The following is a 17,790-nucleotide window of genomic DNA, read 5'->3' on the forward strand; positions in this document are numbered from 1 at the left end:
AGCTCTGACAAGCCTCTGTGTCACATTCTTTTGCCAAAGCATTACGTCATGTGAGAAGGAGGAAAAGGCAGGGGGGAAGGGAAGAGTGACTTCAGCACTGCTGGTGGGTGGTGGGTCATGTTTAATTTCCAGATCCCAGACTATGTCATTGTTCTTTGCTCATGGTTTCACTAACTGAACCCCTGACTTGGTGGTTCCTGTGGGTGACAACCCACTGCAGTCACTGGGACATGCTTTTGGTGTCAGAAAAGCACATGTTCAATCACATTACAGAATACTGTTGGAATATGAACGTAGAGTAGGACGAAAAAAAGCCCAAACTTGTAAAAGTTTCTAAAAATGAGTTATTGGAAAGGTGTCTGCATATGGTGAATTCCCCACAGAAGTAGCTTGTATGTCCTGCAGTGACCTACTTCCAGATTTTATTTCATGTGTGCTACATATACTACTCTTGATCTTTGTTTTGATTTGGAAAGATAAAAACAACAGGTAGAATGCTAGATCAAGACTGTTTTGAGGGTTTTTTCAGCAGTTGGCTAGATAATGAGCCAATTCAAGATTTTGAAACATCTATAATAACACAGCTATCAAAATACCTAATTCTACAGGCCTATACTGAGTTTGTACTCTTTTAAGAAATGTAAAAGAGAAATGAATCTGTCTCTTGCTAGAAGAGATCAAAACTAAGTGAAAGAAAACAGCTTTTGAGAAAATATCACAGGCAGCAGAGGAAAAATGTCAGAACCCAGGAATAGCTTGTGATCAGAGCAATGTCAGAAAGGAGGCTGGAGAACATGCAAGTCCTCAGTGTGGTTTCAGCAGAGCTTTTGTTGAATTAATAGGGATATAGTGGAAAAAAATATGCAGCTCTGGCATTGCTGCAGATTTGTGATTCACAGTCAGCTTTCTGAGCAGCCATAACCAGCGACCTGTTACGTACCTGGCTTTTCAAGAAAGCTTGCTGTTCTCTCCTGTGCTGTTTATGGTCAGAATTGGATGTGACCTCTGACTCGTGTGCTACATGTACTTTATTTTCTCTGCTTAGCAAAAGTAAGTACAGAACCCTTCTTTTGCTCTTCCTGAGACATTCTTCTTCAGTATGGCCTATCCCTTTCATAATTGAATAAGAGCCACTGTAATTTAAGGATCAGTGGATCCTCACACCTGATAGAGGTTCTAGCAGTGCATGTAGGGGTCAACTTCTTGCATGCTGCTGCCCCCATGCCAACACAGGGTAGTTAGGTGAGAAAACTAATATCTTCTCAGAAGGAGGAAGATGCTTCTGGTACTTCTGTATTCCCCTGTAAAATCTGGTTACTGAGATGAGTGAGCTGTCAGACAGCTAAAATGCTGCCACTTCTTGGATTTTAGTGATTTGTTATCTTAATTCTCTGATCCTCATCAGGCACAATTCTGTGATCCCACTTTCTTAACATGGTTTCGTTATATCCTTTTCATTTTCTCCCATGTCAAAAACAAAACATTTTTTAAACCTAAGCAGACTCCTATATAAGTTTTTATACTTTTTTTTCCTTAATTATCCCATTTTTCTATCTTCACAATCAAGTTTGGCCCTTTCTGGTGTAAAGCAGCATAATTTAAATACTATTTAGAAGGAGTGTTTTTTCCAGTAACAATTTTGCCTGTGTCTAAGAATGTTAAAGATGCTAACTTGACTATATGTTTTAAATACAAGGGAGAAAACAATGTTGATTTACTACTTTCTACTGGCATCAAATAAATGATACAAAAATTCTGAAAAATTATTCTTATTAATGATGGACTTTCTCATGTTTTCACTCCTTGCACTGTAGTAATTGGTCTTCTTCTTCTTGCTTTTGTTTGCTTTAAAGGAAGCAAAGCCATACTTGTTATTCCGGCCCAAAAGCTGTAACAAAAAATTACTGTCAGTCTAAAAGTTCAAAGATGTATTACTTAAATAGTGCATTCAACATGTTTCTAGTCCAACAGCTAAGTTGTACAGCCAGTCTGCTCTAATGCCTGTGCAGTGCAAGATACGTAGCTCTCATGACTAGACTCCTTCCTACCAAGCTCTTTAATTTGATTGTCATGTCTTTATTAGAGAACAATTACTTCTGTGCTGACACTGAAAATGACTCAGCCTTAGTTATTAGCCTGTTTTGCTCCTGCTGTCACAACAAGTTAAATAAAATGCATTGCAAGGAATGTGTGGTAAAGTTGGAAACGTAAACCAAATACAGCAAGAAGGGACTGTGCTTTGAAGAAGTGTCTAATTAGCAAGAAGCATCCTCTGTGCTACAGAAAAACGTAAGAAAAAATGTTGTTTACTTCGTATTTACCAGTTATATTTTTATGAAATGCAATTGGAAATGACTGTCATGATGAGACACGTGTGAGATGTACACGTGTAGGTGGGGCCTTGAAATCTCTGCTTTTGCCTTCAGAAGGGCTTGGAAATCCATCTATATCCTAAAAAGGAATCTAAAAACAATGCTAAACCCCAATTTGGTCAACACCAACCAATCTCATTGGCTTCTCCCTTTGCTGTTTTTTTCAAGATCTGGAAACAGACTTGGCTGTTCTCATCTTCCAAAGCCTGTTTCTGTCCTGGAGCAGCAGGAGTAGTGTGTGGCAGCAGGGCAGACAAGGACAGGGACCTCACCCACAGGACCCCATCCCATAGCAGACAAAAAGGGCCCAGGGTAGGTCTGGTGATGGTGACCAGGGTCAACCAAGAGTCCAACCAAGGCCTTACTCTGAGGCAAGTCAAGGACAAGCCAGGACATCATGTCAGGATCAGCAGGTTAGGAAGCCAAGAAGAACAGGCTTACCTACAGCTTAACTCAGGCAAGGACTGAGCTGACAGGGAGCTCCTGGGCCTGCAGGCAGAGGGTACCTGAGCTGAACTTCCAATTTAATTGAGTGCTACTGTTCCTGCAGCCCGAGGGCTTTTGGAGTCTGTGATGGCTCTTCTGTGGGAGTAAGAAAGTACGGATGGTGCAATTCTCTGCAGTGTCTTCCTCCCCACAAACCAGGCAGCTCTGAATGAGCTCCCTGTATTCTAGCATCTCAATCTCTTACAAATGCAGCATAATATGGTGGAAAAGAACCCTTTCTTCTACTGAATTCATAAATTTGTGGGGGGAGTTGAAAGATGTCTAATTTTTATTGTCTGCTCTGTAATGCAAATGCTGTTCCAGTTATAATAGTCTCTGACTACACAATATTATAGTTACATCTATATAAAACTTGCCACTCCAGTCCATTAATTTTCAGCCATTGTTCATGTTTTTCATTTTTGTGGTCTGCCAGAATGAGTGTATAGTCCAGAAAACATGTTATAGTATATGAAACTCTATATTGTGTAGATGAAAAAAGTGATAAAGGATAATACATTTATATCATAATTGCATTTCCATAAAGAAGGTTAAAAATACATGTGTAATGTTCAATTTAATGTAGGATTATTTATTCTAATGGGACTCACATAAATCATTATTTTAAGATTGTAATCTCTTTATTCTCATTATATTTAGTTACACAGCCCAGCCTCTCTTAATGTTATAAGTGCTAGTTACTGGTGTTACATAAATAATGAATGGTGTTTGTGGTAGTTTTATGTTTCCTGGTAATCTGTTCTCTTTATGTGCACCTTTTTTCAGTGAATATCAGGTATCTTTGCCTTTCCACTTTCCCTGAACTGACTTCAGAAGTGAGGTTATCACTGCACCTGAAGTGTGCAACAGCCAGACAATCAGTGGGCTGCACTGCTCCTGTGCATCACCATCTCCACAGGTGCAGCTGGCTGAATTCCAAGGGCTGAATTTTGAGTCTTAAGTCTGTTCCATTGGTGCTGATTAAAGCACTAACTGAAACAGCAGAGCTGATGGTACAATGGTTTGGTCAGTTCTGTCTCTTTCTGTAGTACTCAGCTTTACCTTTGTTTATAGTAGTATTTGGTGCTTTTTTTGAAAATCGAGTACTGTTAGAAACAGACCATGTTTGGCAAGGTGGTATTTAGATGAAAGCAGCACACTGTATCTCATTATAATTTCTACAGACAGAAAGCAGCCATAGCTTTGTTTTAAATGTTGAGAAGGACTGTAGAATGCAGTAATGTTGACAGAATTGTTATGAAATGGTCATTACTAAAATCATCAGTTTAGGTAGTCCCTGATTTCCTGTGTCTCGCATAGACCTATTAAACACTACAGTGTTGCTGGTCTATTTAAATGAGAATTTGCTGTAATCATGTGCACTTGCATGCCAGTTCCCTGCATTTCAAGTTCTGATTACTTGCATCCAGGTGATTCTATTCAGTATTGTGCAAAACAGCTGGTATTCCTACGTAGCCAGAAACACAAGAGAAGAGTGACATATGTGAAGTGGGAGTTCAATTCCAGGCTGTGTAACGCATGGCCTCTTTTGATTTTTGTTTTCCCTCATCAGGACAGTTGCAAAGACTTACCCACAGTCTCCTAAAAACACCAAACAATATCCAGCTTCTCCTGTGAAGCATCGTGCCACTTCCAATCTCAACCAGGAAACTCCTAAAAAGAAAGCAGACAAGGAGAAAGAAAATGTCAGCCATCAGAAGTCCCCAGGAGCGCGCACTGACGAGGCAGGCCAGGTGACTCCTGAGAAGCACCTGCCTTCTGCTGGGAAGACTGAGAATAGTGAAGGTGAGTCTTACTGCAAGAATATATTGCAAGATATCGTGGGTCCCTGAGACTTTTATGCAGTGCTGAGCTGTTCTTTTCATGAAGCTGCTCTGTCATAGGCTATGAGGATGTGTAAAGATACATATTGGAACCTGTAAATGTATAGTTTTCACTAATGTACCAAAACCACTTGTTAGCGAGGATGTGAAAATGCTGAAATTCCAGGATGCCCTTACCTACTCCATATTCTGTCTGCTGAAAATGCTGAGGGGTGCTTTTAAAAAGGTGTCTTCCAGTGTGAACCAGGCCCATTTCAGCCTCTGTGCGAGTTTGGAGTTGCTGAGCACTCACTGTCTTTGTTCCCTGCTAAACTTTCCATCCTTGGTCCTCTTCTCTTAGGGAAGATCACGGCAGGAACAAGTGATGCAGAAGAAGCTTCAAAAATTCTAGCTGAAAAAAGACGACAGGCCCGCCTGCAGAAAGAACAGGAAGAAAAGGAGAGGCAGGAAAGAGAAGAACGGGAAAGGCATGTCTATTGCTTTGTGAAAGTTATTACCTAATAATTAAAGGTGTATCATTGAAAATCCTTGAATCTGTGGTAGTTTTAGAGTCAAGTGGGAGCTTACATGTAGCTGTTAATTTCTTTAATCTCAGACTCATATTTCATTAATGTCTTTTGCAGCCTCTATGACCAGTGAAGTTCAGAAAACAATGATTTGGCCTCTTTAAGAAGCTTGAAAAAACTAATACTTATCCAAATACTTCAGGTATGTCCACACTGCAGTGTACTGCACACTGCAGTCTGGACATACCTGAAGTATTTTACATTGTAAAAAAATATTTGAGGCAGCTTTAAATGAGCTAGATCACATACAAGAAACAGTCTTGCAGTAGTAGTATTGCATTAAATGGCAAGGCTTGTATTGTTCAACAAATTAACCTGAAATTCACCTTCCCGCCCAACTCTGCTGTAAGCACTGAGGGCTTTAGGAGTTTGGGCATAATGAAGGTTGCTGTATCTAAGCAGCAAAATTCTAGTTCTGGCTTATTCTCTGAGCAAGCTTTTAGGTTGTTCTCCAGATGGGATGCTGGTTGCAAGTGTCAAACCCTTCCTTCAAACTCGTAATAGTAAATCACTAACTCAGCATGTCTAGATTCAACTTTGTTTTTTCTTATTGAAAACACGGCAGTGGGGGTGGGTGGGAGTGGAATCACCAGCTCCTGCCACTTTGGCTCTGAATCCCCCATAGAATGATAAGAATGATCACTTGCAAAGCAGCTCTCCTGTGGTGACAAAGGAGCATGATGTCCCTCAGTGGGCCAGGGAACAACACAGGTGGACTTTAGACCCACTCTTTCTAGTGTTCCACTGTGTTTTGTGGACTTCTGCTGCTGCTCATCCAGTCTGTTTATCTTCAGCTGAAACAAAGGATAAAAGAACCTGCTTGCTTGCAGATACCAGAATTCTGGGTGTCAAGTACTGGGGAAAAGGGATGTTTTTATTCTTGAAACTTAATTTTATTATTACCTCTAATTGACACTCTAAACTGAAATGTTTTCTTTTTCTTTGATCATACCTGTTTTTTCAATGGAAATTTTAATTTCTGTGAAATATTTTAGGCATTGAAAATAAGATTAAAGTTTGATAGCAGCCTGAATGCTGAGCATGTGTTCAACCTCTTTGCTGTGTCTTGGCATCTTTCGTGAACATGTGTGTTGATGCATATGCTATCAGTTACTGATACAGCAGGATTCATGCTAAACAAGGTGAAGCCTTTTAAACATACTGTTATGTTTTTTGCAGGCTTGAAAGAGAGGAACAGAAAAGAAAGGCAGAAGAAGAAAGGATTCGTCTGGAAGAAGAAGCTCGTAAGAAGGAGGAGGAAAGAAAACGTGAAGAAGAAGCAGCCAGAAAAAAGGCAGAAGAGGAAGCCAGGAGAAGAGCTGAGGAAGAACAGATGCTAAAGGAAAAGCAAGAAAAAGAGCTCCAGGCCAAACTTGAGAAACAGGTACCATCTCAAGCAGAAATGTGAAACTTTGTACACATATAAATAAATACTTTATAGTATTTGGTAATCTGCCTGAAATAAATAATGGCCCTGTCACATTTTACACATTTTGATTAGAGGGAAGAAGCAGAAATCAAAGCCCGGGAGGCAGCTGAACAGCTCCGTCTTGAAAGGGAACAAATCATGCAGCAAATTGAGCAAGAAAGACTGGAACGGAAGAAGGTAGATATTTGCATCTCTAGATAATTATTTCATTTCTTATTTAAATACATAATCCAGGAAGTACCCAATAGTATATACTAACAATAATCTGAAGGGATTACAGATGACTAGTTATGTCAAACTTAGTATTTGCTACTTACATGTTAGGGGAACATGGACATCAATATTTGTAACAAAGTGGAATTGCCTAAGGCAAATGACTCTCTACTAGGCACTGAACAAACATAGAATCAGCCTCTACCTCCACAGTTAAATAAATGCCTGAGACAAACAGGGAATGGCATGTCAAGGCAAATGTCAATTGCTACCCAACCCAGGACATCACAGACTACTGAGGAAGATGAATGACTTTGTTGGAAACTTTCTCAACAGAAGTTCTGTGTCATTAGTGGAGAAAGTTTATGTGATTAACAAACAACTTTTCTCCCACCTGGCTTGTTTCTTGGTTACATTGTGCAGAGGCAGCAGGACTGTGGCCAGTGCTGCACAGGGAAGTGGCTGGAGCTGCATAAATTAACTTTGTCTACAACTCTGTGGCAGGAAAGAGAGAACAGCTGCAGAACCCCTGTCTGGTTACAAAAGGTCATCTGTCCATTTTATTCCAATACATTTTTAACTGTTTACGACTGCCCTGGGAGCATGTTTCAGTTGGAGATTATAATACCAAACCAGAGCGTCTTACAGCTGAAATGGGTTCCTTTTTTAATGAACAAAGAAGGAAAACAAAAGTATTTTAGGATAATACCTTATACATTTCCAGCAAGAATAACTTCAGATACTTCATTTTACTCTTCTATTCAAAAAGGCTAACTATTTTTAAAGGAACTGTTTGGAAATAGTTGGAAGAAGAACCAAATTAAAATAATTGCTGTTGGTTTTAAACTAATGTCTTGTTCCAGAAATGAGCACAACTCGTAACTGCAAACACTTGGAACTAAAATACCTGTTTCTAAAGTGCCTCTACAGAGAAGGTCATGTTCTGTGAGATCTGATAGGTGAAAGCCAGCTCCAAGATGTTTTCTACCCTTTGTTTTCTTTATTTTTCTTATTTGTTCTCCATTTTCCAAGACAGGCCAGGATGAGGCCGTGACAATAAAGAAAAGTGTCTTTCTGTCGTCTTCTCTCTGTCTGTTGTGTTAAATATTCTGTCTGCTGTCTTATCGTCAAATTATTTTTATTTGTAGAGAATAGATGAAATAATGAAGAGAACAAGGAAGAGCGAAACACCAGAAGTAAAGGTATGAAACTGTATGTGATTGCATGATTTTTTTGTTTTATTTCCAGATGTGGAAATTAAATTCTAGAGTAGTTCCATGTTAGTAAGTGTACTTGGGTGCGCTCTAGACTCAAATTTTAGTTGTATTTCAAACTGAGAATGACTCTTGGTTTGTCACAGCCTTTGCTGTGCCACTGCTGCAGAGACACAGCTTTGTGCAAGTGTTGCAGGTTAATCCCCCCTCACTATCCAGCAAAGTGGCCACAGCCTGTTTCTGGATGCTGGAGCTGTAATGTTTGCTGCTGTTGATGTGTCTTTTCGTGCTTTGTACCAGCCAGTGAATTAGTTACTGAGCTCTCCTTGTTAAACCTGTCAGGAATGTAGGATTGAAAACAATGCAGTTGTGTCCAGCTAGGAAGTGACAGTCAGGTTTTCACTTCTAGTCTACTAAGGAAACCGTTCCTTCAGTTACTTTCAGAGAATGTTTTCCTTTTGAATTTAAAAAAAAATGCTATGCCTAATTAAAGGGGGAGGGCCAATCCTGTCTTGCTGTTGATGGCCTTGCTTTGACTGCCCTGTGGCCCTGGGCAGTCTCACAAATTTCGAATCCAATCAGTCCCATGAAGGTTACAGTCCTTCCTCTAATAGACTTGAGTCATTACTTGATTTCAGAAGGAAGAGCCAAAACTGGAGATACCATCAACTTTGAATGTGGAAAAGCAACCAAAGGCACTTGTTCTCAACCAGCCAGGTAAAAATTGCCATATTTTTCTGAGGTTTTTTCACAGTTGCTTCTCTTCAGAGTTTTGTGATCTGAGGCACAGCATTGTGTATTTTCATAAATTCTTTGCTTTCATCTCAAAAAGAACAGCTACATTTGCATCAGTGACAAATGTTAGAAACTTTGCCACTTAAGCAGAAGAAAGTTTCTCCTCCATTTTAGTACCTGAGGTAGCATTTTTGTAAATGAAAAGTTCTAATGTGTGAATACATTTGATTGCTGCAATCTGCCTTCAAATTTTGTAGGTAGAAAATTTTTGCACACAACCAAGCTTGCAAGCTTTATATAGTCTCTCTAAATCTTAAATGTAGTTTGACTTTATAAAAATATTATTTAAAGTATTATTAAATAAAACATATGTATCTGACATTTATCTATATTTTGTTTACTTCCCCAGGCTAAGACTTTTAGTACATGACATGAAAGATATAACATTCTCTTCCTGTTTCCTCAAATTTAAAAGATGTAGCATAAAGAGCAATTTTGGAGTGGAAAAGAGGAATGACAGTGTAGTATGATGAGTCATGGATTTATACTGAGTCCTACTGCATTGCCAGTCTTCCTTTCTACTCAGTCTATAACCTAAAACTATTTAAATAAAGAAGCTTCTACTGTAATAATTTCTAACCTTCTTTTATAGAGATCAATGGATTGGCAACCTGCCTGAAAAATAAAAGCTTAGAAAGTGCTGCTACTGTAATCCCTTCCCAAGATGTAGTTGCTAATGGACTGAAGTCAGTTCCAGGACTTATTCAGCTGGAAGCTGTTGATGGGAAATCTAACAGCATGGAAGATTCAACAGATGAGGTTCAGTCCATGGATGTGAGGTACAGAGCGTATCTATCAAGAGGGATTGCGGAATTCATATGAGACACAAAATTTTCTGTTTCACTTGTTAACACTTTACTGCTTTTCTTCTCACCTCCTCCCCAGCGTGGCAGTCACGTGTCCACTGTGGTGTGCTCTGCTCCTGGCAGGATGCGAGTTGGTGTTTCAAGCAAGAGGCACAGAACCTCATCTCACTCTCGCATATTTGGCAGGGGATGGGGTGTGTGTGTGGGCTCTGAAATCCTTCCACAGTCCTTGCTTACAGATTCCATGCAAGTTTGCCCAAACCTTTCAGATAGTTTTGTGAAAGCAGCTACTGTAGATATTGTTCTGGTATCACCGTTTTTTAATTTGGCTGCACAGCTGTGATGCATGAGCTTCTCTGCCTCCATACAGAGTAAAGAAAATAATGCATTTAGCATTTTAAGTACTTAACAAGTAGTAGTGTATGGAAATCAGTAAATAACTTCATGTTTTTAAATACTCTTGGATTTTCACTGAAGGACGTGCAGAAAAGAAGAATTTTTTAATTTTAATTTAAGTTTTATTATTTACATATTTTTAATATAGGCAGTTAATTTAAGACTGCTAAGACAATTTTAAATGTAGATTTTTTTATACAGTTCTTCCTTAATCAGTAAGACAGCTGAACCTCTCATACTGTTTCAGTATTTCCAATAAATATGCATAAATATATAGAAAATGCCCTACTGGAACAACTCCATTTAGCCCATTATTTGGTCTCAGAAAGTATCAGTAAGAAAACCTAGTGAGGGAGAACACCTGAGCCCACCATTTTGTGCAATCCAAGCCCACACTGAAGTGTTGCATTAGGGATATTAGAGGGGGCAACTAACTCTGCCTTGCCCTTCTAAACAGCCACTGGTTGACACGTTGCCCATGAGTTCATCCAAGTTTGGTTTTTTTTTTTTTGACCTGCTGATAATGTTTGTGTCCAGGACCTGACCTGGAACAAGTGCTACAGTACAGTCTCACTGGGTAAATTATGTTCTTTGATCTGTAAATTATGTTATTTGGTCAGTTTGTTACTGGTGGCACTGGGCACCCCTCAGGGTTTGTGTTGCAGCATTTCATGCCACGATAGTTTTGTCCTCAACTCATCCCCCACCCCATCATGGTTTTAGAAATCTTTGTGAAATCCTTCCTCTGCCTTTTCTTCTCCAAACTAAAATGCGCTAGCCTTACTAGTCTCAGCAAAGCAGCTGGTTACAGCATTTCTTAATTATGGGATTTCTATGTCTGAAGTATATCATAAGGTCTTAAGAAATAACTTTTTATTTAAGTTGTGAAATGTGAGCACTTTAAGCAAATGTTGCAGGGTCAGGACAGTAATTTGAAAGGTGTAATAAACATTTAGGTAAGGGAATGGTGCAGGGATTGAAACAGTGAGTGACTGGTAAACTATAGCAAATGTGGGTTTAGGAGATGAGTGCTCACATCACACAACTACCCCAAAACTTAATCTTTAAGGGATATAGATTAGGTACGACCTTCCATCCTGAACAGTGCAATGTCTTTTTCTTTGGATTAGGATGTATTCTAGGTAGAGTCTTGCTGCAGCTGGCCTTTAAAATAAGTTTTTGAACTGTCAGAAGTTTAATTTGATTGTTACCTAATGAAAAGTTACCCACCCCTTATTCTGTATCTTCCTTTCGTTTATCTTTCGTATAGCCCGGTTTCAAAAGAAGAACTTATCTCTATTCCCGAATATTCACCCATGAATGAACTTATGCCGGGTGTTTCTTTGGACCAAAATGGGACAAGTAATGCCAAGGCTCTTGAAGACCTCTTGGATTTCACAGGACAAGCTACCTACTCCAAGACGTCCAGTGATACCATTAGCCTAGATGACTGTAACAAAAACTTGATTGAGGGATTTAACAGTCCAGGACAGGAAAATACACTTAATTCTATCTGTTGACAGCCTCGCTTTTCAGCAGAACAGATACAGGTACAGTATTGTGATAAACATCTTAGATATGATAAATTGCTGTGATTTCTTACTAGCTTCCCAGAAACATTGAGCAGTTGTACACAGCAGTGTGGATAGAGGAAGAAAGCTGGTCTCCTAGATCTTTAAATTCAGCATAATCTTTCCTATTTGCAAATTGGCATCATATGCAAACTGACTGTATCATAGCAACCACAAGTACCAGGTAAATGGAAAAATTTCCTTTATGCATTGAGAATATAATGAGAAGGGTTGTTTTTTTTCTTCATTAATACAATACCTTTCCTGTATATCTTTGGAGCCTGTCTGCATGAAGAAAACAGCTAAAAGTGGGGTCAGTCTAGGAAATGGTAGTTATTGTTGCTGCTTACTCCTTTCAGCTGCTGTAAATACTTGCAGCACGGTGTAGAGTCACATGTCCTGAAAAGCCAGCATAGTATAAAATCACAGCAGGCTTCAGTGACAGTTTCAAAGTACAGTGCCACAGTTGGCCTTCTTGAAAGAGTATATTCTAAATTACAAAACTGAGGTCATCTAACTGGTGTGGCTGACTTGATATTCTTCTCTCTCTTTTTAATTGACAGCGGTAACAATTTGTGGAGGATATATATCCCTGTGATGCTACTGGCAGTAAAATATGAGCTTGTCACTTGAAAAAGCTTTCTGCAGTCCTTGAACACTGGATTCCAAATAATCACAGCTGAATATAACTTGTCTTCCCAGGGAAATAAATATGTTGAATAACTGGCTGCTTTTGGTAAAACCAATGATCTAGAGCCTTGATGGTTTCAGGGAAGACGAGTGTGCATTAGAATTTGAGCTTTAGCTGCTAATAAAGCACTTTTTAATTTAAAATTCATCTCAACACATCACTGTGATTTTTACCTGTGCATTTTATTTTGAAATAATTCTTCCCTAAACTTTACCATACATCCGTTTAGACATCTTTTTCTTGTAAATAATGATGGGGTTTGCCCACAGTGCATTGAAACAAAATAATATACTGTACTTTAGTTTTGTGCCTATCTTTTTTTGTCTTTAATAAGGAATTATTGGCAACTTTTATGAGGTGTATAATGCAAAACTATAACTGAAGAGGCTTGAAAAACATACAACTGCTGGAATCAAAGGAGCCTTCTTATTGACTGTGGAGTGTGGGAACTATCCCATTACGGTTACATTGACACTTTTAGTCACTAGTGGCACTTAATGGTTAATATTAATTAGTCCAGGAGCAACTATCAACTGTGTGTTTAAAAACATGTTTGTGTAACACCTGTAAGCAAAGTAGGCAAAATGCCTGGTGTAATCCCTTAATATATATGTAGTATAGCTGTAGTAGATCCAAGTGATGGTCAGGAGGGTGAGATAATATGTTAACTTTTGAAGATGCAGACACTTGATTGATACCAGCAGGCTTTCGATCACACAGAGAAGTATTTTGTCTTCTGTAGACTCAACAAAATGAGATTTAGTCAGCAAAACAATATGTGAATGTTGCAGCAGAAACACAAAGGCCAAGACACATGTGGGGAACTGGGGGGCCCTTCACATTCTGTATGGAACAGTTCACATTAGGATGTACGAGATCTGGACATCATGTGCCATACAATGTTAACTTTATTTCTGTTGGTGAACCTTTATGCTAGATCAGGTGCTGCTTTAAGGACATTTCTGTCCAGTTCCTTATAAGACTGAATTTTAAATACAACTCTCTTTGGACACTAACACAAAAGAAGTGAAAACTTGGGGGGGTGGGTTTTTTTATTTTATATTTTGTTTGTTTGTTTTTGGGTTTTGTTTCCACATGTAAGGGAGTTCACAGTGTAGATTGAGCTCAGTTGTAGCACCATTCTTGTGTTCTTTAAAGTCAGCAACGGGAAAGTAACCAGTGACATTATGTGCAATGCATAAAGAAATCATACCTACAACAACCCAGCTTTATTTATGTTAGTGTAGTCAAAGAAATACTTTCTTTGGACTGTGCAGTAAGCTGTAGCATGGTACTGTGTCTTCCAAATTAGTCCTTCATCTATTTCCTAAATAATAAACAAACGGAAACAGTTTGTTTTGCTGTAATACATTGTGTTTGACAAATGTCATATTATATTTTATTATGGTGTCATTGTATAACCTGTAGATTTCTGTATTTGCATGACCTGTATAGCATGTATAAAGGTGAAATACATTTTCATTTATGAATCTGAGTTGTTTCTTAGTGCTTTTTATTCCCAGCAAAATATGACTCGTTTAAAAACACATATATGTTAATTTGTTCTGAGGCGTTTTCTGAAGGAGAGTGGAATACTGAATGAAGGAGTAGTTGTCAGAACCTCCAAATGTTTCACCATTGTTCCCATTGCCATATACTCATTTTCTTTCTGAGGTCTTGCCAATACACCAAGGAAATGGAGGCTGGTGGCAGAAGAGCCTTAAGGTGAGGGCTTCCAAATCATGGCATCCAGGGTGCTAGTGACAGTATACAGGCCAGTTTACAGCCCCAGCCTCTACCCTCGGGCAAAGAAAATAAGGAAAAGAAAACTTGGAAGCTGTGTCCATTAGACACTGTTCTGTTTAGTGTGCAAGAGCTGTTCTGTAAGAGTATCCGTGACATAAATGCTGGATTTCTTTTCAAGCTACATGCACACACTGCTGCTTAGAAAGAGGCCAGGCCTGGAGCTGCTCTTAGTTTTTTAGTGAAATTCTGGGGAGAAATTTTAAAATATATTTTGTTTAAATCATCAGTCAAAATTGAAAATGAGAGGATCTACTTTTATTATGAAGTATATTAATACTTTCCATGGTGACAGTTCATCTCATTTGTATTGACTCTTGAATCATTCATGTTATTTGTTCCCTCAATTATTTACTAGATTGAAGGAAGCAAGATAAATGAGTATTTGTTAAGAAAGAGATTGCATATTCACATTTATATTTGCTTTCAAATGTAACTTTATAAATTTGGCTGAATATCTGAAGGTGAGGGGTTAAATCGCTTCTTTTTGCTTTTGGTGATACAGCCTCTTCATACCAGTACCGTCCTGGTGTTTGCTGCTGTGATTCAAAACTGTGCAATAAGCCTTGTTTTTAAAACTGTGGTGGAGGATCACTACTGACTCACATAGGTCTTTGGTAGACCTTTTCTCCTGTAAAGCACTTGAGAATCAAGCTGTCAGTAGTAAGAAGAGTTGAGTGTTGATCCTTGAGTGGCTTTTTTATAAATGGTTGAATGGATTATTTTTTTTTAGTTTACTTGTATAGTAAAGTGATGTGATAACCCAAATTGTAAACTTCTGCAGATTTGTTTTATGTAGCTATTAGTAAGTTTCTAATACATAAATAAATAATACCTGTGTGGTGATTGGGCATCACAGTAGCTCTCTGATTAGGTTCAGCACTTTCCATGATGTTGACCTGGGAAATGACACCCAAAGCTTGTCTTGGGCCCCAGCAAAGGCCCTGAGCAGACCTCTGTCTCCCCAGTGAGTGAATTTCAAAACAGAATTGCATCAGTGAGGGTTGGATCTGGATGCCCAGGCTGCATTTTCATCTAGTGATGAAGGGCTAAAAGAGAGGGAATCATCCTCTCTTGTAATTGTACAAATGGTACAATTCTGTGGAGAAAGCCACAGAAATAGCAGAGACTGCTGCTCTGGCTGCCAGGGTGGGGATCTTCCCAGGTCAGAGAAGCCTGGGGCCCCAGGACACCTCTGGGCTTCAGTGCTGCACAGCAGCCTGAAAACCCTAGAAGGAGATATCCTTCCCATAAGGGTTTAAACTATGGCCTATGGCCCCTCCCCTGTATTAAAATGTAAATAGATCAGTATTCAAGAGCTGAAGACTAGTTACTCTGTGAGGTTTGTATCTTGTTTGCTCTAAGCCTGGTCTGTATCCTGCATATCCTTACTCCTGTAAGCAGCACAAATGAATCAGCAGGAATAGGCTGCTCCTCCTCCTGTTTTAGTGACCTGTGGGACTTGTTCCTTACTCCTCTCCTCTCCCTTCCTATTCAAGAGCAAGGCAGAAACTGAAAAAGTCTCTTAGTTTGTTTTCATTTCAGGGCAATGTTGTTCAAGCTGTTGGTTGCCTCCAAAAACAGCGTAGAGAGCAGTGGTTCACCTACACTGCCTCTGTGTATGTATGTGCACAAATATATCTAATTGGCAGTTACCTGACCTTTGGGAATGTTGGTTTTCAGTATCAGTATTAAACTCTGAAAAGTGTATCACTGCTGAGCCAACTGTGCTGAAATCTGGAAAATACAATGTATGTGAGGACTGAATGCAATTTTCTCTGGATTTTCTTCTTCATTGTAAGAAAAAGAGGTTTTAAATTCATTCAATCTGTCCAGAATACAAACACTTAAAAATAACAGAAAACTCAAAATATTCAGATGCATTTTTGTTATTGCTGTTAGTGGCAATAATACCAGTCCAGAACACAGTGAGGCACAAAGTTCATCTCTTCCCCCGTTTTTTAGCCCATCATTTATCTTATCCTTATGATCTCCTACAGCTGAAGAGTAGGTGATGCTGTTCACTTTCAGCCAATTTTAACGTGTCTGTTGAAGCAACGTGTGAAGTGTAAAATCCCTTAAAACTGCAGGCAGAAACACTTAAGAGGGTGTTTAAGCTTTTAAAATAATTACATAAAGTATAAGAAAATGGTTTCCTGACCACTGGAATAATTTCAGATCCTTGTTTTCTTCTCAGTTGCCTTGTTTGTTCTCCAACTTGTGTAAGTTTTACAGCATTTCTAACAATTCAAGGCTGAGGTAGTAATGTCTTTAAACTAGCGGGTTTGATGATTACCAGAGGCCTGCAATTTTCAGGATCAAAATAAATGCTCTGGAAGGTAGTGTGTCGTGTTCACTTGGGAGCTTTGCAAAAATAGATGCGTATCCCTGCTGAAATCAAGCCTTAATGATTTCCAGAGAAAAAACAACTATGAGGCAGGAAAGATCCAATGAATAGAAGGAAAAGGTAAGCAATGTGCTGCTTGTTCTATGAAGTCCTTGCTCTAAGAATAAGTTTTTAAAATAGTTACATAAATAGCTCAAACCAGCAGCTTTGCATTATCACTTAGATCTTGCTGTGCCTAAAAGGAATAAGTTGAAGTCAATTGCAATTGTAGGTGACTGACATGGTACAGAGGAATGGACCCAAGAACCTAAAATTGTGTAACTGGAGAAAAAAATTAAGGGGTGTGAGAGATGTTCAGAACTGGGGAAATTACTCTGTCAGTATTTCCTCCTTTTTTTTCTAGAAATAACAGCCTCTCTCACCAAATTCAGTATGTGAGCAGCACAGTAGGCAGGATCAGGACAATATCTGTAACACTACATTAATATGCTCACTCATCCCTTTTCAGAGTAACTTCTCTCTTTTAAAATACATATAACAGCTTTGTCTGAAATATTATTAGCACCTTAAATATGCAGAGCTGTGGGGGTTTATAGCAATAAATTCTATGGAGTTGCTCCTAGTTTTCCTGGTGGGAGGTCTCAATCTGAGAACAGTTTTCACTCAGTCCTTTTGCTTTTTCTTAAACCTCTCATCAGTTCAGATACACAAATGCAAGAGAATACAGATTCTGGTGGTTGCCTGCTGGAGTGGGTTTGTTCTCTCAGTGTCTGGACACAGACTGTCCACACCACTCAAGGCAGAGGAACAGGAACTCCGAGGAGTCTTACGGAGACTGAATATGTGCAGTAGTGTGTTGGGGACAGCAGTGAAGCCCCGCTGGCACAGGCAAGGAATATAATCCTGGTCAGACGGGGCCAAAACTTCCCCAGCTGAACACTGCGTCACAAGTTCTTCCCTTTTGGCAACTAATGTTTGTATCTCTAACCTACGTTTTTACAAGGTTAATTTGTGCTGATGGTCTTGGGCCAGTGTTGGTTTTCAGGGCAGAAAGTGTCCTGTAGCAAATGAAACTGCTGGTGGATTTAGCAAATAAATGAGCTGAGGAATGGGTGAAGGTCACAGTCACTGAAGAATGCTAAGATACTCTGCATGTATTTACTACCACATATTTACTACTAAAGTCCCTGAGGCAAATCAGTATCAGTCATGCCCACAATGTCTTGAGCTGGACATTTTGAAATTTTATCTCTCCTC

General features: G+C 39.1%; 1 protein-coding gene and 1 long non-coding RNA gene across 2 annotated transcripts in view; one reads left to right on the forward strand and one right to left on the reverse strand.

Annotated features, from left to right (window-relative positions):
- Positions 1-13,878, forward strand: part of MAP7D2 (MAP7 domain containing 2) — a 38,661-nt gene extending 24,783 nt beyond the window's left edge. The window contains exons 10-18 of the mRNA XM_039378162.1: positions 4,432-4,664; positions 5,043-5,169; positions 6,448-6,652; positions 6,770-6,874; positions 8,059-8,112; positions 8,763-8,841; positions 9,512-9,698; positions 11,392-11,671; positions 12,256-13,878. Of these exons, the coding sequence (XP_039234096.1) occupies positions 4,432-4,664; positions 5,043-5,169; positions 6,448-6,652; positions 6,770-6,874; positions 8,059-8,112; positions 8,763-8,841; positions 9,512-9,698; positions 11,392-11,641 (1,240 nt within the window). The 3' untranslated portion in view covers positions 11,642-11,671; positions 12,256-13,878. The remainder of the gene's footprint in view (positions 1-4,431; positions 4,665-5,042; positions 5,170-6,447; positions 6,653-6,769; positions 6,875-8,058; positions 8,113-8,762; positions 8,842-9,511; positions 9,699-11,391; positions 11,672-12,255) is intronic.
- LOC120322500 lies at positions 1,754-3,000 on the reverse strand. Its single transcript, XR_005562257.1, has 2 exons — positions 2,814-3,000; positions 1,754-1,888 (listed from the first exon to the last, which is right to left on the reverse strand). It is a non-coding gene; the product is annotated as an uncharacterized LOC120322500 (long non-coding RNA).
- Positions 13,879-17,790: the final 3,912 nt, after the last annotated feature.

Source organism: Pipra filicauda, unplaced genomic scaffold (genome assembly GCF_003945595.2).
Source record: "Pipra filicauda isolate LSUMZ 115617 unplaced genomic scaffold, ASM394559v2 scaffold12_size5214236_pilon, whole genome shotgun sequence".
Classification (NCBI taxonomy): domain Eukaryota; kingdom Metazoa; phylum Chordata; class Aves; order Passeriformes; family Pipridae; genus Pipra; species Pipra filicauda.